The sequence below is a fragment of the Dromiciops gliroides genome, chromosome 1, assembly GCF_019393635.1.
Source record: "Dromiciops gliroides isolate mDroGli1 chromosome 1, mDroGli1.pri, whole genome shotgun sequence".
Taxonomy (NCBI): Eukaryota; Metazoa; Chordata; class Mammalia; order Microbiotheria; family Microbiotheriidae; genus Dromiciops; species Dromiciops gliroides.
The window spans coordinates 271584906-271609252 of record NC_057861.1 but is presented as its reverse complement, the minus strand read 5'-3'; the positions used below and the strand labels follow the sequence as shown (position 1 = coordinate 271609252).

Here is a 24347-nt window from a genome sequence, read left to right as displayed (position 1 = left end):
TAATCAATCAGTAAACACACCCATACTTTGCAAAGTGCTGTGCTAAACTCAGGGGATACAAAGAACGGCAAAAGACAGTGTCTACTCTCAAGGAGTTTATGTCTAATGGTGGTGGGGGGGGGGAGGGTCAGGAGTACAACATCCCCTGCTGGAGCTTAAGTTCTACCAGGAGAGACAAAGGATGTTGACACATAAGTGAAAAGAAATATAGAATAGAAATTTTTGGGGGGTGGGGGGTGGGGGGTGAGGCAATTGGGGTTAAGTGACTTGCCCAGGGTCACACAGCTAGTAAGTGTCAAGTGTCTGAGGCTGTATTTGAACTGAGGTACTCCTGAATCCAGGGCCGGTACTTATCCACTGTGCCACCTAGCTGCCCCCAAAGAATTACACTCTCGCTAACAGTCTAATTAGTTTTTGGTTTTTTTTGGAGGGGCAATGAGGCTTAAGTGACTTGCCCAGGGTCACACAGCTAGTAAGTACCAAGTGTCTGAGGCCGGATTTGAACTCAGGTCCTCTTGAATCCAGGGCTGGTGCTTTATCCACTGTGCCACCCAGCTGCCCCTAGAATAGAAACCTATGCAAAATAAATATAAATTGTATCTATCTGGAGAAATTAGGAAAGGACTCTAGGAAGATGGTACTTTAACTGAGTCTCAAAGAGGAGGGAAGAGTCCAAGAAGCAGGAGAAAGGGAAGAAGATGATATAGGGAAGAAGCAATTCAAAGAGACTATATTTCTAATTATTGCTGATCACATGTGAATTTTTACCTACAGGGTGTCTCAAAACTCCAAATTTTATGCTTAAAGCTGTACTAAGACTTATGGGAGCTCCTGTATATTGGACCTTTATTTCTGTCTTTTATTCTGGAGTATATGCCCAGTAAGGGAATCAGAGGATGTGACAGGCTATGGATAATTTAGCCATTTATATTGCATAATACCAAATTGATATCCTGAATATTTGAGTCTGTATCTTTTGTTTATACTTCCTTTGTTAATTGCTATTTGAGTGTTATGGTCTAAAAAGCATGTGATTAGGGGCAGCTAGGTGGCACAGTGGATAAAGCACTGGCCCTGGATTCAGGAGTACCTGAGTTTGTTCAAATCCAGCCTCAGACACTTGACACTTACTAGCTGTGTGACCCTGGGCAAGTCACTTAACCCTCATTGCCCCCCCCAAAAAAAAAAAGGATGTGCTTGTCAATTAGTAATAATAGGTAGCATTCCTATAATGCTTTAAGTTTTGGGAAATGCTTTACAAATAACTTTTTATCCTCACGACAACCTTGGGGAAATAGATTCTATTATCTCTTATTATCTCCATTTTGGAAATATGGGTTTGGATGTCTCTTCTCTATTCCATGGCTAGTCGCCATTGAATGAATCACCAAACATTAAGCATTTATTAAATGACAGGCACTGTGCTAAACCCTGAGGATGTAACGCAGAACAAAACAAAACAAAAACAGAAAACATACAATCTTTGTGCTCAAGGACCATTCATTCTAATAGAGGACATTACTTAGAAATATCCAGGTACATAAAGATAGATGCAGAGTCAACGAAAAAGGGCTCTGAAAGGGGAAAACATTAGCATCTGGAGGCACCAGGAAAAGCTGCCTGCATGAGAGGGATTTGAGCAGTCTAGAAGGAAGCCAGGGTGATTAAATGGCAGAGGTGAGGGGGTGTTCAGGGTGGGAGAGGACATTCCAGGCATGAAGGGCATTTAGGGAAAAGGCTGGAGATTGAGTGTTGTGTTTGAGGAACTGCAAGTAGGCCATGTGGCTGCAACGTATACATCCCATTATTTCCACTCATATACAGCCACAACCTTGCTTAGACTTGCCTATATCCTTCTGCATGAACTATTGCAGGGGCCTTCTAACTGTTCTCCCTGCCTCAAGGCTCTCCCATTCCAATCTATCCTTCACTCAACTGCCACAGTGATTATTTTAAAGTGTGGGTCTAATCATGTTCCCCTTTCTCCTTTCCCTCTTCCTCTGAGGAGTTTCAGTAGCTCCCTATTATCTACAGAATCAAATATCAAGTACTCTGGTATTTTTAAGGCACCTGGGTGGCTTAATGGACAGAGTGCTGGGCCTGGAGTCAGGAAGACTTTAGTTCAAATCCAACCTCAGATTCTTACTAGCTGTGTGATTATGGGCAAGTCACTTTACCTCAATCCACTAGAGATAGAAATGGCAAACCACTCCAGCATCTTTGCCTGCACATCTCAGACTGATACAGAGCAAAAGAGTGCTGAATTTGGTGTCAGAAGACCTGGGTGAATGCCACTAACATTTTGTGTGGCCTCTCAAATTCCGTTTTATCTCCCTGAGCTTCAGCATCCTTCTCTGAAAACAAGTGTATTAGAGCGGACCATCTCTCGGAAATCCCTTCCAGATCTAACAATTTGTTTCAGTGAAGTGCCTGCAAACACAAATTTACACATACTAAACTCATAGAGAAATCACTCTCTCTGTACATAGATTTAATTAAGTCAGGATCATAGAATAAACAATTTAGATAAAAAAGAGACTTCAGATGTTGAGATGTTAAAATGTTGGAACTCGACAGCCGTGTGTCAAAGGCTCATTTGTTTTCATTCTCATGAGAATGGACACTTGTAAATAAGTGCTACAGCCAGCAAGTGCATAGTGCAGGCCCTGTTTTAATCCCTAGTCCCTAATTCAAAATGGACCCTCCCCTTGTTCATCACTGGCCGATTACTTAAGGGTTACATTCTATGCATGAAAGCTAGCTAACCGGAATGGGGTATTCTTAACCCTAATTTCCATAATTATTCTTTGGGTTCTCAGCCAGTGGGGGAGGTGACACAGGGATATTTCTTCAATCTTTCCTTATATGGACACAGCCCAGAAAAGGACCTCATTGAGACCAGCTCAGGGATAATTTGAACCATGCAATCTGTTTGCTGGTGGGGAGGGTAGGGGAACTGAGACCTTTGTCCTCAGACGGGTCCAGCAGAGTGTAATTTGAATGGTGACAGTTATATTCTACTGGGAGGAGGCCACTACCCATTTCCTCACAGATGTGATGTAGTCTTAGCTCCCTTATTTTATAGATGAGAGGATTGAGGTCCAGAGAATTTCTGTCACGTAGATAGTAATAGTTTAGGAATTCAAACCTGGATTCTTTGGGCTCTAAATCAAGCTAGATTTCTATTGCAAAGACTATCAAGATAGTATAGTCCACTCATTCTATAGCAACATAGTAAGTACTTAACTTCTAATAAATACAGGTTATCTATAAATCCTGATCCAGGAATCAGTATGCTTAGGTATTCCTGAGTGCTGGATCCATGCTATTAAATAATAAAGATGGTTTAGAAGCACTTGGAAAGACCTAAGCATTCTGACAACGGATGCTTTGAAAATTATTCCAATACTTAAATGAAGATTTTGCTAAAAACTAAAGGCTAGCTCAGAAAGATTAGCCATTAAGCAACAACTGCCTTCTTTTAAGAGGAAAGTTCAGATTTTTAAAAGAAACAGGAAGTATTTGAAGGCTTCTAACAAACTCCATTGAGAGTAAACTCCCTGTATTTGGAACTAAACGTACCTGTTAAGGTGACACCAATTTTCCTATAGTTTTTTCCTTAATTTAACTATGAGTAGACTATAAGATTCTTATTTTTATGTCTGTCAAGCTGTTCTCTAATGGTTATAGTAACTGAGGAGAAACGTCCTTGGAAAACGCAACACCGAGAACTGAGTTGTTGACCTTGCTGGGTGTGATTTGTGTGTGTGAGGCTGAGGAGAAAGAAGGTGGTTCTTTACAAGAGTCTTGATTTTCTACAACCATGATAACAAGTGCATGTGAGAGCAGGCTCCTTTGAGGTCCTCTTCCAAGCTCCTACAGGTACTAAGCAGCAGAGTTAGAATTCAAACCTAAGTCCTGACTCCAAACCCTGTATTCCTTCCACTGTTTCCTGCTGTCTTTAAGTATACTATCACTGTAGAATGATGGGGCAGATAGTCACATATAGCTTAGACTTGCATGGCTCTGTCATGCTATAGGCATGCCACTTGTGCTAAAATTCATTTATGGGAATATTATGAAAATGTTCTTATGACTATGAAAAGAAATTAAGAGTAGAGTGGTACACTTGGTAGAGTGTATTTTTTCTATTTGTTCTTATGGCTTCATTTGGATTGTACACTTTTAGTAAGGGCATAATGTTGTTCAATCATTTCAGTTGTGTCTGACTCTTTGTGATTCCATTTTTCCAAAGATAGTGCAGTGGTTTGCTATTTCCTTCTCCAACTCAATTTTACAGATGAGGAAACTAAGACAAACAGGGTTAAGTGACTTGCCCAGGGTCACACAGTTAGTGTCTGAGGCCAGCTCTGAACTCAGGAAGGTGGGTTTTTCTGACTCCAAGCCCAACACTTTATCCACTGTGCTACCTAGTTACCTCTAAGGACATAGTATCATTGCATTAAAGTTAATGCTTAAGAAAGTTCAGTATTAAGAGAATTTTTTTATTTACTGAAAATTAATTTTTCATGAAATTCAAGCAACCAGTATTAATTAAGCTCCTATTACATGCAAGGTTCTATGGCTAGGTGCTAGGGATTCAAGGATGATGAAAGTCATCACTGTTCACAAAGAGATTACAAACCTATTTTTATACTTTGAGATGTTGAATGCTGAGTTTCATAATGTTTCTTGTTTTTTTCTCTAATCTTGCAGAAACAGTTGTGAAAACAAATGAACCAGAACAAAAAGAAAAAGGTGAGATCGTTTTGTTTAATTCTTCAGCTTCAATAAATGTACAGATGTCACATGAAGTTAGTAGCAATGTGACATCGTGTTCACTTTATATCTCTAAAAGAAATTGCTTATGTTTTCATTTGAACCTTTTCTTATATTTAGTAGGTACTGCTATAGAGGGACTATTGTCTCATAATGAATAATGTAATTTAGTTTAACCATTAGCCAAATAATTATGGAATTATTTAATATAAACATTAGTGTTAATATTATTAATATTGTTATTAATATCAATAGCTAACATATAGCATTTGCTATGTGCCAATCCCTGTGCTAAGTACTTTATGATTATTATCTCATTTGTTCATCACAAAAACCGTAGGATGCAGGTGCTTCTGTTATCTCCATTTTACAGATGAAGAAACTAAGACAAATAAGGGTTAAGTGACTTTCCCCTGGTCATACAACTAGTAAGTTGTTGGAAACTGGATTTGAATTTGTCTTCCTGATTCCAGGCCTAGGACTCTATTCATTGTTCCATCTCGCTGCTAAACATAAAGAATGTGTTAGCAAAATCAGAGCAAAAAAGTTAGAAACTAGGTTTACCATATTATCACAGTGCTTTTCATATAGTAGGCACCTAACATTCTTGTTGATTGATTATTACATATGTCCAAAGAGGTATTCTTTGGTCACACTGATGGTTCTATATTCTAATACTCATCTGTGGTGTTTTACTTCTGACCTGATCACTTAACCACTTTACTGTTGACTGTACTGGACTTGATAGTGAAAATAATGCTGGAAAAGATATCTTTTACCTGTTTAGTAGAATAAAGTACTGTATCCCCCCTGCAGATATACTCGTCATGGGAGTCCCGAATAAGTTACTTCCCCTTTCTCTCTTCACAATGGAAGTTTAATCAAGCCAGATGTGAATTGCCATCAGGTATCACTGTAACATTAGAACTCTGATCCCAGGCTACAGAGGTTCTGTTCCATTTGTCCCATTGGGGAAAATGGGAAGTGTGTAGTAGATACCTCTGTGGGTTGCCATATTTGAAAATTAGCTAAAAGTGGATACTTTTTGAATAACCACAAGTGAATTCTTTAATGGATTTATTTCACTAATGTGGATACTCCCTCTAGTGGTGAAGGTCCCAGCCCATCCATGCTTTTTTGATCTTATGTAAGTCCTGTTCATGCCATTCTTCAAATACTTCACAGGAAAGCCACCTAATATGGTGGATGTCTTCCCCTAGGTCTCACCAAACACAAGAGTTTTCTAGAATACCCTGTTCTATTATCCCTTCCTGTTCCTTCCTAATGTAATCATCCATCTTTTCCAGAAGTCTTCATTGTTTTTTCTAGCTTGTACTTTGTCCTTGGTAATATACTCCAGCCTATTTATGCCCACCATGTTTCCTCCTTTCCTTTTTAGGCAACCCACAATTCCTATTTTTTTTAAGATTATGGCATTGCATGATTAATACATGCCTAAAATGACATTGGCATTTTTTCAAAGGTAGACTTCTGTTCAAAGAGTGGCTTGGGGTTACTGAAAGCAGCACATGATTTCGCAAGGACAGTCCATCCAAGTTGGTCATTCATCTGTTTACAAATTGATTCATGGTTCTTTGGCAGATTCTTAGCAGTTTGTAGTTCCAGACTGATTTCTCAGGGAACTGTTCTGAGAGAAAAGCACTCTTCATACTGTGGGCAAAATGTCTTTGCTATAGGGAATGTGCTTCAAGTCTCAATATCAAACTGTAGGGTTCAACCCATAGAGAAGGGGCTCTTAATTTGGAGTCCATGGAACCCCTCTTTCCCTTGCAAGAGGCCCATAGATAGATTTCCTAGATACTGTGTAACTTGGATAGAGCAAAACATATATCTTAATTTTACTAACTTCTGACTTTAGTATTTCTTTCAATTATGAAATTTCTGTCTCCCTTTCTCTCTCTCTCTCTCTCTCTCTCTCTCACACACACACACACACACACACACACACACACACACACACACACACAATCGCTGCTGTAGTGTGTGGAGAAGAGAAAGTAAGTTAATAGTCCCAGTTCTGCCTTCCACTGAGAGATCAGTAATAAGAGCACCAGAAGGAAAATGCTGGTTGTTTTCTTTCATAAAGGAAGAATCATCACTGCCATCCCAGTATCCTTTTACCTTTCCCCAACATAGCCTCCAGATAACATGTCTGATTACAGTGAGATTCCAAGTTGATTTCAGTAAGCTTCCCTGGGGCAGGTCCAATGAGATGCAATTTAAAGTCTTACGCTTGGGTTCAGAAAATCAACTTTGACGATGTAAGATGGAAGAGATATGGTGAAAAAACACTGTGATATGACAGCCCCTAAAGCTTTTCAAAAAAGTCAAACTCATGATTTCATTGAGACAATGAAACCACTCAGTTAAGAAACTTCCATTACCCATGTAGGTCAGCACTTACATTATCCAGGGAACAGAAAATTTAAAATGACTTTCCCAGGGTTACCCAGCTAATATATGTCAAAGGTGGTACTTGAATTCAAGTCTTCTTGATTCGGAGACCAGTTCTATTATCCATTATACCAGTCATACTCTTAGTCAGAATTAACAGAATTGAAGTATACAGGATTAAGGGGATGATAATTCACCTGTAATTTGCCCTCATCAAACCACACCTGGAGTATTGTGTTCATATCTGGGCACCATATTTTTTGGAATGACATGATAATTCAGAGAATACCCAAAGTAAGACATCTAGGATGGTGATGGGCTTCAAGGTCATGCCTCACAAGGGGATTAGTTGAAGGAGTTGGAGTGTGTCCTCTCCCACACCGTGCCCCCCCCCAAAAGTGTTTTGCTTCTGACTGCTCCCTACCCCACTTTGCCCTCCCTTCATTCACCCCTCCCTCCTTATCCCCTTCCCCATCTAATTTCCTGCAGGATTAGATAGATGACTCCACCCAATTGTGTGTGTATGTTGTTCCCTTCTTGAGCCAACTCTGATGAGAGTAAGGTCTTTGAGCCAATTCTGATGAGTATAAGGCTCATTCACTGCCCCATTCCTCCCCCATCTCTCCCCTCACCCCATAAGTCCTTTCCTGCTTCTTTCATGTGAGATTGCACCCCATTCTACCTCTCCCCTTTACCCTCCCCCAGTGCATTCCTTTCCCCCTCAATTTTACCCTAAAGACGTCATCATGGGGCAGCTAGATGACAGAGTGAAAAAAGCATCCACCCTGGACCCAGAAGGACCCAAGCCCAAATCTGGCCTCAGACATGAGATCGACCCCCCCCCCCAAAGGTAAACAAAAAAAGATATGCTTTACAGATATCATTCCTTCATAATCAATTCCCACCTGTATACCCTCTGTCTAAATTTATTCCTATAATCTGTCCTAATAATGAGACAGTTCTTATGAGTTAGATGTATCGTCTTCCCATGTAGGAATGTAAAACAGTTTAACCTTTTAATATCCCTCATGATTTCTTTTTCCTGTTTACCTTTTCATGCTTCTCTAGGGTCTTGTATTTGAAAGGCAAGTATTCTATTCAGTTCAGGTCTTTTCATCACAAATACCTGAAGGTGGGGGGCAGCTAGGTGGCGCAGTGGATAAAGCACTGGCCTTGGATTCAGGAGGACCTGAGTTCAAATCCAGCCTCAGACACTTGACACTTAACTAGCTGTGTGACCCTGGGCAAGTCACTTAACCCTCAGTACCCTGCCCCCTCCCCCAAAAAAACAACAAAAAAACAAATACTTGAAGGTTCTCTTTTTCTTTGAATTCCCATTTTTTCCCCTGAAAGATAATAATAAGTTTTACTGGGTAGGTGATTCTTGGTTGTAATCCCAATTCCTTTGCTGGGAAGCTGCTAGATCTTGTGCTATTCTAAACGTGGCTCCACAGTACTTGAATTAGCTCTGGAATTTGGCTGTGATATTCCTGGAAGTTTTCATTTTGGGATCTCTTTTAGGAGGTGATCAGTGGATTCTTTCAATTTCTATTTTACATTCTGTTTCTAGAATATCAGGGCAATTTTCCCTGACAATCTCTTGGAAGATGAGGTCTAAGCTCTTGTTTTGATCATGGTTTTCAGGTAGTCTAGTATTTTTCAAATTATCTCTCTAGAATCTATTTTCCAGGTCAGCTGTTTTTCCAAGAAGATATTTCAAATTGCCCTCTATTTTTTTTTTATCCATTTGGATTTGCTTTATTGTGTCTTGGTTTCTCAAAAAGTCACTAGCTTCCATTTGTTCAATCCTAATTCTTAGGCAATTATTTCCTCTAGAGAGCTTTTCCATTTGACTTTTCAAGCTGTTGACGTTTTTCATGACTTTCCTGCATCACTCTCATTTTTTCCTCTACCTCTCTTACTTTATCTTCAAAATCCTTTTTTGAGCATATCTGTGGCCTGAAACCATTTCATATTTTTCTTGGAAACTTTGGATGGAGGAGCCCTGACGTTACTATCCTCTTCTGAGGGTGCACCTCGATCTTCCTTGTCACTAAAGAAACTTTCTATGGTCTGCATCTTTCTCTGTCTGCTCATTTTGTTTGCCTATTTCTTGACTTTTAACTCCTTCTTAAAGTGGGGCACTGCTTCCACTTTACTGTCCCAAGCCTCAGGGTGTCCAAGGTGGTACAATTTAAGGAGGGGCAGGTTCTTCACTCACCTGGCCTGTGCTCTGGTATGTAAATAACCCCAAGCCTACTTGCTATTCAACTAGACAACAAAATTTTGTTTGCTGTGGTTGATAGCTCTTGTGAGCCTGTGCCCCTCCCCAACCTGGCCCACGCCTCAAGATTGCTTCCTGGGTATCAGCCAGGGTAGAATCAGTGAATTCCACCTCAGCTACTGCAGAATCTCCTATAATCCGTGCCCCCCTGCCAACTACTCAACCGTCTCACCAGACTGTGAGCTTAGTTCCAGAAGATGCTGGTGCTGCAGTTGATTCAGAGACTCTGGAGCTAAATTTCTTTGGCATGGCTTGCCTGGGGCTGGATCTGTGTCCCCGCAGCATGACCAAGGGATTGAGCTCCACTCCCACCGTGGCACAGCAACCTCCTCCTGCTGACTTTCTAAGCTGTCTTTGGCTGAAAAATGATCTCAGCCCATCCTTTTGTGGATTTTGCTGCTTCAAGAATTGTCTTATGGTGTTATTTGGAATTTTTTGGAGTGATTGTATCAGGAGCTCCAAGAGCTTACTGGAGTTAGAGTGTTTTAATCAGATAAAGAGATTCAGAAGGAGCATGAGTATTTGAAAGTGAGATATGGTTTGGCAGAACTAAAAATAATCAGTGGAAGTTGCACTCAGGCCAATTTTGTCTTAATGTAAGGGAAAACTTCCTAATCATTAGAACTATCCATGAATGGAATGAGAGCCAGTTTTGGCTGGATAAAGGTCTTGGCTCTGTTGTATACTATCTCTGCTATTTCTTGTTTTTGTTTTTTGTTTTTTTGTTTTGTTTTGTTTTTTGCAGGGCAATGAGGGTTAAGTGACTTGCCCAGAGTCACACAGCTAGTAAGTGTCAAGTGTCTGATGCCGGATTTGAACTCAGGTACTCCTGAATCCAGGGCTGGTGCTTTACCACTGTGCCATCTAGCTGCCCCCTCTGCTATTTCTTAATAAATGTTTATTGATTGATTGTTGATTGTTTGATCTAGGTCTTAGTAGGGAGATTCCACACTGGGTATTCCCTATACTCTTTAAGTCACTGTTATGCCCCAGGGTTAGTGACCGAACCTCTGTGCAGATAAGTTTAAAATGTCACCTTCTACTGGAAGCCTTCAATAAGCCCTCTTAAATCTAGTCCCTCCCCTCTGTTAATTATTTCCTATTTATCCTATATATAACTTGGTTTATATATGTTTGCATATTGTCTCCCCCATTAGATTGTAAATTCCTTAAAGGCAGGGATTGTCTTTCTCCCCTTTTTGTATCCCCAATGCTTAGCATAGTGCCTGGCACGTAGTAAGTAATTAATAAATGTTTATTGATTGATTTTTGATTGTTTAATCTAGGTCACTGTAGGGAGATCCACACTGGGTACTGTTTCAGTCAAGTTCTGCCCCTGCTTTCCCCTATCTTCCTCTAGACTCTCTTAGGTGGTAGTGTTTTCCTTCAGAGAATGTGGTAAAGCAAAGATTGAATGCTTTCAAATAAGTTGTAGTGAAAAATCTTGTTCAGATATGGATTATGCTTTACAGTTTCTGAGGTCCCTTCCAAATCTTAAGATTCTGTGATTATTATTCAAAGGAACATTTTGGATTCGTGTCCAATATTTGAGTACTTTTTGTTTCAATATATTACTTAATGCACTGGTTGCTAAATTATTTTGGCCATTGATTGGCTTATAGATCTGATAGAACCCTAATATTCTCTAACTTAGGATACCAGAGGGTTTGTAAAACTTGTATTAAAATGGATGAAATGGAATCTATTGTACTCTAAAATTGCTGCATGAGTATTTTTGCTGCTCCCTGACTAATGTTTTACAAGGAAAGTATCTCTTGCATTGAATTTTCTTGTAGCATTTCATTTCACATTGGACAATGACTTAAGCAAACATTGACTTAAGGACATTTTGAACTTAATGCTAGTTTAAATCCACAGCACAGAAAGTCAATATGGAGTATGGATAGACCTGTTTTTGATTGTAAATTTTATTTCTCAAATATTACAGTAATGCTAAATTGGAGGTTAGACTGTGCTAATTCAGAATGTAAAGAAAAGGAAAAAAAAGTGAGCCTCTGATCTAGGTTCAAGTGCCAGCTCGTTCACTTAAAACCTTTGAGAATTTAGGTAGATCACTTCAACTTGTAGGTAATAAGTCTCCTCCTCATGAAGAAGTTGGACTAGGTGATATCTAAGATTCCTTCCAATTCAGTCCTATTCATCATAGACGCCCATTTACCATGATAGCAGGGACTTCTCTTGAATAGTAGCTCACATTTCCATAAAGCTCTATGATTTAGTACTAAAAACAGTAATGTGAGCTGGGTAGAGAAGGATTTATCATTGTCATTTTATAGATGGACAAACTAAGGCAAACCCAGTTTTCCATAATCAAAATGAAAATAAACCTTATTAATAGAATTTTATCTTAATGTTCCAACACTTTCCCCAGAATCATACTCAGTTAAAAAAAAATTGAAGCATCTAAAAAGGAGAAAGGAAAAATATAGAGTGAACCTGTAATAGTTTTAATTTAAATCTGAGGAAGATATTACTCACTAAAAATACACAAAAGATTATCCAGTGAATCCTAGGCTTGCCAGTACAAAGAACAGTATGTGTGTATCACCTTGATCACCAAACTTTCTGGTACTTGAAAGCAAAGAATTAGATTTACAGAACAAACTCTTAGAATTTGGCTGATGCTTCTTTGCCTGATTGAGCACAAGAGGAGCAGTGTATTTCTAGGTGGTGTCCAAATGAACACTTAGGATAATTGTGTTGGCACCTACTGCAGAGTGGAATTTAGAATATAAAAATCATTCTGTCTCTCTCCTTCATTTCTTTGTCTCTTTTTCTCTCTTCCTATATATTTGTCCCTGTCTTCTCTCCTTCCTTTCTCTTCCCTTCCCATTCTCTGTGTGCTGAAAGCTTTGGAGTGAACCAAGGCACCCAATTCATTGATTTGCTCTGCCACAATGGGGCAGTTGTGCTACTTCAAAAATACCAGTTGATCTTACTGTTAATTAGATTTTTACAGTTTAAAGTTAGGTAAAATTTGAATTTATGACTCTGCTTTCACATGATATACAATGTATTAGTGGTAAGTTACTAAACTGTAACTTTAGATGTCTGTATTAAAAATGTAATGAGGCATCTTTTAAAAGGAATCAACATTACTTCCATAGATTCATTCAGAATATTTTAATTGATCTCACTGTAGACCACTGTTTTTTATCTTCAGTAATTGTAAATGTTACATAAAATTAATTCAAGTAATTTCATCAGCTGATCCAAAGGAGGAAAGGGGATGCCTCTTCCTAAGATTTGTGAGTTTCACTTAAGAGCCTCCATTTGAAGAAGTGCCGTGCCAACCATTTTTGTTCTTGGGTTGTTTCAGTTGTTTCTGACTCTGTGTGTCCCCATTTGTGGTTTTCTAGGCAAAGATACTGGAATGGTTTGCCATTTCCTTCTCCAGCTTGCTTTACAGATGAGGAAACTGTGGCAAACAGGATTAAAGTGACTTGCCCAAGGTCACCCAGATAACAAGCATCTGAGGCCAGGTTTGAGCTCAGGAACTTGTCTTCCTTACTCTGGGCACCGTGCTCTGTGCACTATGGTGCCACCTAGCTGCTCCATGCCAACCATATTTACTCCTAATTCGACTTAGCTCCTGATTCACAGGACTTTTCCACCTCTTCCCCAATATCTTTCACATTACATAGACCTCCACTTCTCTGGACCCTTTCTCTGATTGATGAGTTCCTCTTTCTGATCCTCATTTGAGGAAATAACCAACCATGGTCACTTGTAACCCTTGTGAGTTACCTTCTTCCCCGACTTTTTTCCCCTCTTTTATGTATCTTCCTCCATTGGAATGTAAGTCTCTTGTGGGTAGAGGCTCTCATTCCTTTTGCTTGTAATTATACTCCTAGTACTGAGCATAGCGCCAATTAATAAAACCTTTATTTAATGTAATGCTCCTTTTAGAAAAGAGAACATCCTAAATGATGGATTAAAATATCACACTTGAATCAGACATGAAGCAGAACTAAAGCTTGTAGTTAATAATTTTTCTAGTTTGGTCAAGATGACATACCTTAGAATAAAACCTTTATTTTTAACATCTCTATTTTAGGTAGTGTTGTAGTATTTAACAGTGGCTGGGTTGACTTAGCCATACTCCCCCCAGTCCCTTTTCTTTTTGTAAAGTTCATACTCTAGGAATTGGATATATGCTGAAAGTAGATCATTCTTAATATTTATGGTTTTAAAGTAAGTGCTCCAGGATCAAAGATTAGAGATGGAGGAGACCTCATAGGTTATCTAGTCCAAATCCTTCATTTTACAGTTGAGGAAACTGAGGCCCAGAGAGGTTAAGTCACTTGCCCAGCAGAATCAGAGAATTAGAATTAATTTGACTTCAAAGTGGGGTCAGATTCTAAATATATGGCTTTAGCTAATATTCTTAGTTCCATACTTGAGATATATTCATTTCTGAAGATGAAAGACTTCCTTTCATTTTAACTATTGCTATGTCAGTTCTCTTCCACTGGATGTCATGTTTTTACACATAGTGGTCAATAGTTTTATTATACACAAAAAGAAAAATGGATATAGAATACAAATCAGTAAGATTGAAGGATAAACTCATGTTTCTAGTCGCAAAACTTACTCTCCTAAAATTTGTTGAATGGCAATCTGATAATATAAATGTTTTAATTTTTATTGTGTATGTTATTGGATATGAAAAGTAGACAACTTAAATTCTAAGAGGGGAGTGAGCAGTGTTCTGTGTTTTACAAATATAACATTTTTGATTAAGTACTTTCTTGTGATATATTAACACAGAATTTCATATTTGAAGAAATACTATTAGGGAATCTAGCATGTCTTTACTTTTAGGCAGCTCAGTGTATATATTTATACATGCTACATTCTGGTATTAGACTTAGATTAAATATATTACTCATAGTGATATTTATTTTTCTTTTGAATTATTCATTTATTGTTTTTAATAATATGGTTAGATATCATGTACATTAAAAAAAAAGGAGTTATAAAGAACTCCTAGTTTCCATCAAACAAGAAATCACTTATTTTTGGAAGGATCTATGCCCTAAGTGTGCACTAGAGGGCACTAGGAAACAAGTCAGCTTTGGTGCTTGCATTAACAGAAGGGATACAGCAGAAGTTGAAACCCCCATATTATTGGCTCAAATGAAGAGTTTGGGGCTGATTATATATTATAAAGGCAATTCCAAAATTTTTAAACTTCTCCATGAAGCTTTTTCACAACTTTACTATTTCTATTAATAACACCACCATCCTCCTGGCTTTGAAACATTAGTCATCTCCTTATACACAGGAGTGAGTGAGGTCTTGGCATTTTGATGTCTAGTATCTTTCACATCCATCTTCTCTTTCTTGTCCCCACTGGCACTAACCTAATTCAGACTAGATTATTGGAAGCGCCTTGTAACCAGTTTTTTCTCTGGCAGTTGTTCTAGTCGTTGCTGTCAGTATTTAGCCCTATGGCACTACTCTCATCAGAATCCATGCAAAGGAGCTTCTCTTTGGCTAAATAATTAAGTACCAGCAGCAGAGCTTGTCATCTGAGAGCCTTCATGATCTGTCTCCAACCTTGCATTTGAGCCTTATTTCTTGTAACTCTCCTTTCAACATCCAACATCCCAAACTACCATTAACAGTTCCCTGGACACTATGTTCCATTGCCATGATGTAGCTCAAACTGTTCCCTCTGACTTCTTTTCCATAATCACCCATTGAAATCCTTCACATCATCCTTCCAGGCCCAGCTTAGAGGTCACCTCCTTAATGAACTTTTCCATTCTCTCTCTCTCTCTCTCTCTCTCTCTCTCTCTCTCTCTCTCTCTCTCTCTCTCTCTCTCTCTCTCTCTCTCTCTCTCCCCACCCTCTCCCTCTCCCTCTCCCTCTCCCTCTCCCCTCTCTCTTCCTCTCTCTCCTTCTCTCTCTCTCTCTCTCTCTTGTCTCATAACAAATTCAGTTCCTGGCAGAGCTAGAAGTAACCTATGACTCCTCTATACTTGCTTAGCATTTTGTTTTTATTTTTATGACACATCTTCTAGAAATATAGATCCAAGAGTTGAAACAGCTATCAGAGGCTTTCTAGCTCAAACTCATCATTTTGTTAATGAAGAAAATAAATAATAAATGCTTGCTGAATAGAATTGTAATGGAGAATAAGGATTATATAGACATAGTTATTATCTGAGTTAGATCTCCTTTTAGCTAGTAGTTTTAACCTTTCCCCACAGTCTTATAGTATATATACTATATATGATCTATCGTCTGTCTATATTAGACAGCATTATTATATGCAAAATATGCTAGCATAGTAACAAATTAAACATATTTAACATAATTAGATTCACTTGCCTGGCTCCCCTTTATCAGATGCTAGTGGTGAAATGGCTACAATAAAGGGGGAAGAACAAGAAAAGGGCATTGATAATCCACAAATTCAGTATTTTTCTTTGCACAAATTTTATCAGTCTTAACAATATTCCATAGTAATATTTCATAGATTTAGACCTGGAAGGGACATTAGAGGTCAACAGGTCTATTTTCTAATAGCCCCAGAAAGACTAAAGTGATTTTCCTATGGCCACATAGTAAGTGTCTGAGTTGGGATTCAAACTCAGGTCTTCCTAACTCCAAATGGTAACAACACAAGCAGCATGGTAGAATGGAAAGAATACTTGGGTATGGGTCAAAGACTTGGCTTCTAGCCTTGACTGTGATATTAACTAACTGAAGAACATGTTCAAGGTTTTGAAATTCTCTGGGTTTTATTTCAGTCATCTTGAAAAAGAGGGAGTTGGATTAGACATATCTTCTAGCTCTTAAGTTTCTGTGACACAGATTATACAAAAGCATAATCATAGAATGTAAAAACTGGAAGGTCCTTTAGAGATTATCCAGCTATGTGGATATTGTGGGGCATGCCTGGAATCCTTGCTGGTGTGGGACGTTCAAGTCAGCAGATCTCTTAAGCATGGAAGTTCTGAACTACAGTGGGATTTAAACTGATCAAGTCTCCCCACAAAGTCCAGGACCAACATGGTGAGCCTCCAGAAGCTAAACTGGCCCAGGCTGGAAATGAAGCAGGTTAAAGCTTCCTTGTGGAATGGGCCCATGAGTGGCCACTGCACTTCGAGCCTGGGAGACACAGCCTCAAAAAAGGAAAAAAAAAAAGATCATCATGCTAACCACCTTATTTTAAAGACAAGAAAACCCAGAGGAGTTAAAAGTGATTTGACCAAGGTCATACAGTCAGTTAATGGTAGGACCAGTATTGGATTCTGTGTTCCTTGACTTCTAATCCAGTGTTCTTTCTATGATATAACAATGATGTTATAGGACTTCATGTATCTCTGATATAACAGAAATATAACACATCTGTATTCTGACCTATAGGGAATAACACAGGTTACACTATATCAAATGATCCCAATTGAGTTATCTTTTCTCTCATTCTGGATATGATGTTTCTCTTAATATAGCCTAGGACAGTTCTCATAAGCATTTTTAACTCCCATGTCATATCATTGTCTCATGTTGATCTCTCAATCCACTGTGCAGGCACTTTTGCCTTGTCTATACTTCCCCATTCTGTATTTGTGAAGTTGATAGTTTAACGTGTAAAACTTTATAGTTAAAATTACATACCTTGAAAACCTGAGCCTAATCAATGATAAAAGAGGAACCAATGAGAAACCATTTGAGGCAATCCTTAAAGACGAAACGTCAAACCTCAGTAGAATATCCAACTTGAAACAACAGAAACACTTTCTCTACTCTTCAGTATCTGTATCTACTGGCTCCTTCCCTGCTGCCTCTAAACATTTCCATGCATACCCCATTCTTGTTTTTGTTTTTGTTTTTGTGAGGCAATTGGGGTTAAGTGACTTGCCCAGGGTCACACAGCTAGTAAGTGTTAAGTGTCCAAGGCCGGATTTGAACTCAGGTACTTCTGACTCTAGGGCTGGCGCTCTATGCACTACGTCACCTAGCTGCCCCATACCCCATTCTTAAAAAGATCCTCATTTGATCCAACCGTCACTCCTAGCTACTGCCCTCTGCCCCATCCCACTCTACTTTCTCCCTCTTTTCAACTAAACTCCTTGAGAAAACCAACTACAACGAGTGACTTCATTTCTTCTCCTGCCTTTAACCTGCTGCAGTCTACCTTCCTATTTCATCATTCCACTGAAACTGCTCACTCTAAGTTACCAGTAATCTCTCAATTGCCAAGTCAAATGACTTTTTCCCAGCTCTGCTGCTCTTTGGCCTTGCTGCAGTATTTGATGCTGGATCACCTTCTGTACACTCCCTCCTTTCTAGATTTTCATGAGCCTGTTATCTCCTTGCTCTTCTCCCATCTGTCTTACTAAAACTTCTCAGTCTCCTTTTTTTTTTTTTTAAAAAAACTTCTTTATCCATGTCATGTTAACAGCAGCTGTTGCCCAAGGCTCTATCATGGGCCCCCTTATTTTCATTCTCTACTTTGTCACTTGGCGACCTCATCATTTTCCATGGTTTCAGTTATCATGTCTAAGCAGATGTTTCCCAGATTTCTTTATCCATCTTTGGTCTTTCTACTGATCTACAGCATCTCCAGTTGCTTCTGGGACATTTTCAACTGGATGTCCCATAGCCATTTCTTTTTTTTTTTCTTGTTTTAGTGAGGCAATTGGGGTTATGTGACTTGCCCAGGGTCACACAGCTGGTAAGTGTTAAGTGTCTGAGGTCGGATTTGAACTCAGGTACTCCTGACTCCAGGGCCAGTTCTCTATCCACTGTGCCCCCATAGCCATTTCAATCTCAACATATCCAAAACAGAAAACATGATGTTTCCTGAGCACTCCCCCCTCCCCCAATACTTCCAGAAATTCAGTGTCACCCTGAGTCCTCATTCTCACCTTACACATCTCATTGTTTCTATCTTTTACCCCCGTCTTAATAGTATTTAATTTTTTCCACTTACATGTAAAGATAGTTTTCATTTTTTTTTTTTTGCAGGGCAATGAGGGTTAAGTGTCTTTCCCAGGATCACATAGCTAGTAAGTGTCAAGTGTCTGAGGTCAGATTTGAACTCATGTTCTCCTGAATCCAGAGTTGGTACTTTATTCCCTATGCCACCTAGCTGCCCCCTCATCATTTTTTTTTTGGTGAGGCATTTGGGGTTAAGTGACTTGCCTAAGGTCACACAGCTAGTAAGTGTCAAGTGTCTGAGTTCAGATTTGAACTCAGGTCCTCCTGAATCCAGGGCCAGTGCTTTATCCCCTGTGCCACCCAGCTGCCCCCACATCATTTGTTTTTATAGGATTTTGAGTTCCAAATTTATCTCCCTCCCTCCTTTCCCTCCCCCTCCCCAAGATGGCAAGTGATCTGATATAGGTTATATATGCACAATCAAATTAACACATTTCCACATTATTCACATTGTGAAAAAAAGAATCAGAACAAAATCATTGTTTCTGTCTTTACAACATCTCTTCACTCATACAACCACAGCTGCAGTTCAGCACTCATCACCTCTTGCCAGGACTACTACAGTAGACTTCTTTTGTTTTTGTTTTTTTTGGGGGGGGGAGGGGCAGTGAGGGTTAAGTGACTTGTCCAGGGTCACACAGCTAGTAAGTGTCAAGTATCTGAGGTTGGATTTGAACTCAGGTTCTCCTGAATCCAGGACCGCTGCTTTATCCACTGTGCCACCTAGCTGCCCTCCAGTATACTTCTAACTGGTCTCCTTGCTCAAGTACCTCCCAACTCCGATCCATTCTCCACTCGGCTGCTAAAGTGATTTTTCTAAGGAACACTTCTGACCTTGTCATCCTGCTGCTCAATGAATTTCACTTGTTCTCCCTTACTTCCAAAGTCAAATATAAGCCCTCCTTTGGGCCTTTAAACCTCCTGATAACTTGGACCCTTTCTAACTTTCCAGGTGTCTTACATCTTATTCCCTGTCATCCACTCTATAATCCGGCTACATTGACTTAGTTTCATTTGTTGAATGCCAAAATCTATCTCCCACCTCTGTGCATTTGCACTGCATGTCCTTTATACCTGGAATGTGTTGTCCTCATCCCTCTACCTCTTTGTTTCCCAGTTCCCTTCAAGGCTTATCTCAATTTCAACTATTGCATGAGACCATACTCAGCTGCTAATTCCTTCCCCTTTCCATTAACTTCATCTCCCACTCTCTCCTCTCTCCTTCTCTCTCCCTCCCTCTCTGTCTCTGTCTGTCTGTCTGTCTGTCTGTCTGTCTGTCTGTCTGTCTGTCTGTCTGTCTGTCTGTCCTGTCTGTCTGTCTCTCTCTCACACATACACACACACACACACACTCATTTATGCTTCTTGAGGGCTGGAACTGTTTTTCCCTTTTTTTTTTTTTTTGGTTTGTTGTTGTTATCCCTGCCACTTAACAGAGTGCCTAGCACATAGTAAGCACTTAAATGCTTGATGACTGACTTGCAAATACCCCAATCAAGAGCAGAAACGTAAGAAAGGTAAATAGGTACAGTGGCCAAAATAAAAATAATTAGATTATCCAATGCCTAGAAAACTTTAAATGAAATAAGAGACTACTGAATAGTGGGGACCAACAGGTGAAAAGAAAAAGGGATCATCAAGAAATGGAAAGAAAAAGTTCACATCAGGACAAAGATAAAGGCAAAGTTTAAAGAGATAACAGTGAAATCAGAGGAGCAGAACTAAATCATCCTGGACTAAGCCCCTCAACTCCCCTGTAGGTTATTCTGTGTTTTTAATGGTTTCAAATGAAGGAATAATAGGCTGCGTGAATAAGTTGAGGGGTTGGGGAAGATAGAGGAAAATGGGAGATGTCTCCTTTCTGGCATTCTGAATGGTACCATCTCAGCACTACATCATGTTGCTTTTACAAAAATAGATCACATATCTAGGGCACAGAGAAATTACAAATAAATTAAAAAAAACTCAAATGCAAAACCAATCCTTCATAGAGCTTTATGTAATGAAAATCGCAAGCAATTCAGAGAGCACAAGCAAAAGACTAATGAAGACTAAATAATGAAATTCCAAATGACATTTGAGTAAAAGAACAAATCACAAAAACTAATAATTGTGTGAAAAATGATAATTATGAAGCAATGTGGCAAAATTGGGGGATGGAAAAACTAAAACAGTTCTTATTAGAAAAATGATTTCCTTAAAAATATCACCAAAATCTTAAAATAATATTAGATATGGGTATGCATTTATAAAAACTGGAAAAGCAACACATAAACACAAAATAAGTATTAAATGAGAAATCTTCACACTTAGAAGACAGACAAATTGAAAACTGAAAAGACTATAGAAATGATAACAAAACAGAAAGCTGGTTCTTTGAAAAGACTAGAAAAATTGATAAACCTTTAGCCAACCTGATAAAAAGAAAAAGTGGGAAATAAAACTAAATAAAAAAATCAAGGTAGACTCATAACCAACTCAAAAGAAATGAAAAACCTGCTATATATCATTATATACAAAAAAGCCTGAGAATTCAAAAGAAATAGATTATCTACAATAACATAAAATGCTCAATTTAACAGAACAACAAATAAAGATCTTAAATAATCTAATCTCAGAAAAGGAAATTGAACTAGGTATAAAGGGTAGTTGGATGCCTTAGTGGATAGAGTGCTGGACCTGGAGTCAGGAAGACCTGAGTTCAAATTTGGCCTTAGACAGTTACTAGCAGTGTGACCCAGAACAAGTCACTTACCCCTGTTTGCTTCAGTTTTTTCATCTGTAACATGAGCTGGAGAAGAAAATGGCAAACAACTCCAGTATCTTTGCCAAGAAAACCCCAGATGGGATCATGGCTGAAAGTGATTGAACAACAATAAATAAAGGGAGCAGTGAGGATATTCCTAATCCAGATTGATGTACAGATGCATTCTATGTTCTTTTGAGGCAAAAAAGTCCTAAATTAGGAAAGGATAAAGCCAAGAAAAAGACTTACAGAGCAACATTATTAATAAGTATCAATTTAAAAAATTTAAATTAAATCCTGGCAAAAAATGACAGCAATTTATCACTACCTCTACCCCCAAAAAGTCACTCACAGTGATCAAATTGGGTTTGTACCAGGGAAGCAAGGATGGTTTAACATTAGAAAAATATTTAGCTCTAATAATTATATTAAAAATAAAATTTAAAAACCCACATGATGAACTCAATAGATGCAGGGAAAATAGTTGAGAACACTTATTTAAGCTAAAAACCTTTTAAAGTTCAGAGGTAGAGGCAGGCTTTCTTATTATGACAAAAAATATCTACCTAAACCCAAAAGTGAATGTTGTATGACATGGGGAAATACTAAGATCTTTCCCAATAAATATAGAATAAAAGCAATAATTCTAGAAAGGCTAGCAACAGTCAGTAAGAGAAGGAAGTAAATTAAAAGCATAAACATAGGCAAAGACCAAAATTTCATTATTCACTAATAATATGGTAATTTCCTTAGAAAATTCTAAGGAATCAGCAAATAAACTGAGAGAATTTGTAGATTTTGTAGTTTTGTAGGCTGCAAATCTTTTCCTTTTTAAAACCTTATTCATAACTTATTTTATAAAAGTCTTTTTAAAAAACTTTATGTTAAACTTTTTTAATATTACATTTTACAAACCATTTTATGGTTTGCTTCAGGTGAAATGCCAAACACCAAATAAGATGAGCATTTCCATATGTAAAGTGGAACAGGAAAAGGCACAACTGTGTTGTAAAGAGATTTCTTTTGATGTCATAAATTCAACATATTATCTTCTAAAACTATCTTGCTTTATCTGTTTCCTACCGACCTTCGTTCTGTTCTCTTCTATGCATCAAAAAAATATTTCAGTGACCCCTTTTTGTTACTTTTTCTTTTTCCTTTTGGTAACTACATTGCTCACTTCCCTCTCTATTCCCAACTATCCACCCTCCTCTGGCCACCCCCAGGAAATAACTGGAAAAAAAGCAAAATAAAGCCCTTGTAAAGCAAAACTAATCCTGAAAATCACCATCTCTGAAAATGTCTCATTCTTCACTTTGAATTCATTCCCTCTCTGTCAGGAGGTGGGTAGCATGTTTTATCATTGTTGTTTTCTGTGTCTCGTTCATGTTATTTTGCATCAGTTTATACAAATCTTGCCTAGTCTGTCTGAAACTTTCCTTTTAATCTTTTTTATGTTGTTGTAATATTCCAATTTATTCATATGTCATATAAAGCACTGGCCCTGGATTCAGGAGGACCTGAGTTCAAATCTGGCCTCAAACACTTGACACTTAACTCGCTGGGTGATGCTGGCAAGTCACTTAAACCCTCATTGCCCTGCCACCCCAAGAAAAGAATCTTCATATGTCATAATTTTTCAGCCATTCCCCAAGTTTTGGGCAGCCTCTTAATTTTGAGTTCTTTGCTATAGTAAAAAGAATGGTTGTAAATAATTTTGCATCTATAGATCTTTTTACTCTTTTTTTTGATCTCTGGAGTATAAGCATATAGTCATATTACTGGGGCAATATGAACTGGGTATTACAAAATTGTGTGTGTGTGTGTGTGTGTGTGTGTGTGTGTAGTTCCAAATTACTTTCCAGAATGGCGAACCAATTCCTAGTTCCGTCAACAGTTTGTTAATGTGTGCAGGCTTCACAATTAACTCACAAAAGTAAGTGTCATTTCTGAACAGTAAAAACAAAATCCAAGGGGCAGTAATAAGAAAGAGCAGTCACTTTTAAAATAACTACAAAATGTATAAAATATTGAGGACTTACCTATCAAAGAACATTCAATGCCTTTATAGATACAATTACAAAATGCTCCTTAAGGAAATAAAGAATAAACTAACTTGATAATTCAATGCTCATTTGTGGGCCATGATGATATAATAAAAATACTACCAATTTTACAATAACAATTGTTATTCAGTCATTTTCAGTCCTGTTAGATTCTTTGTTACTCTGTTTGGGGCTTTCTTTGCAAAGATACCGACCTGGTTTGCCATTTCCTCCTCCACTTAATTTTTTACCATTAAAGAACTGAGGCAAATAGGGTTAAGTCACTTGCCCAAGGTCACACAGCTAGTTAGTATTTGAGGTCAGATTTGAAATCAGATCTTCCTGACTCCAGACTTGGCACTCTATCCACTGTGCCTTATCCAGTATTCTCAATGGTTTTCTTTTGGTTATTGTTATGCCCTGATATTTGCTTTTTTATAAAAATTTGGCATTTGCCTCAGTGACATTCAGTGATCTATAATAGTGTCCTTAAGAAGGTAATAGTAATAATAACAATAATAATAGCTAGCATTTATATAATGCTTTAACATTTGAAGAGTGCTTTATAAATATTATCTCATATAATCCTCACAACAGCCCTACAAGATAGGTTCTATTATTATCCCCATTTTATATCACCATTTTACAGTTTAGGAAACTGTACCAAACAGATGTTAAATGACTTGCCCAGGGTCACACAACTAGTAAATGTCTGAGGTTGAATCTGAATTCAAGTCTTCCTGACTCCCAAGTCCAGCACCTCTACCCATTTTGTTGCAATGTTACCTTCCTCACTTTCTTCACAGGATCACATAACCTGAGTTGGAAGAAATCTTAGAGGCCACCTAAAACCCTTTGTATTGGGATTATGATATTCCCAATGAGTAATTATCCAATCTTTTATTTGAGGACCTCCGGGTAAGGGAAACCCACCATCTCCTGAAGCATACAATTTGACTTTGGGCTCCCTCTCATTGTTAGGAAGGTTTTAGTTAGTTACATTAAACCACACAAATTCATCTCTTCATGACTTCCACCATCAATTTGAGTTCTGTCCTCTCTCACACTGTCAAAAGTTACCTTGAATTATTGAAGAAAT

The 24347-nt window shown here is 38.3% G+C and overlaps 1 protein-coding gene across 1 annotated transcript in view; it reads left to right on the top strand.

The window, feature by feature from the left end:
- The window catches only part of LOC122734357 (aspartyl/asparaginyl beta-hydroxylase-like), a 182034-nt gene that overhangs the window by 38470 nt on the left and 119217 nt on the right, over positions 1-24347 (top strand). The window contains exon 11 of the mRNA XM_043975119.1: positions 4717-4758. Within this exon, the coding sequence (XP_043831054.1) occupies positions 4717-4758 (42 nt within the window). The remainder of the gene's footprint in view (positions 1-4716; positions 4759-24347) is intronic.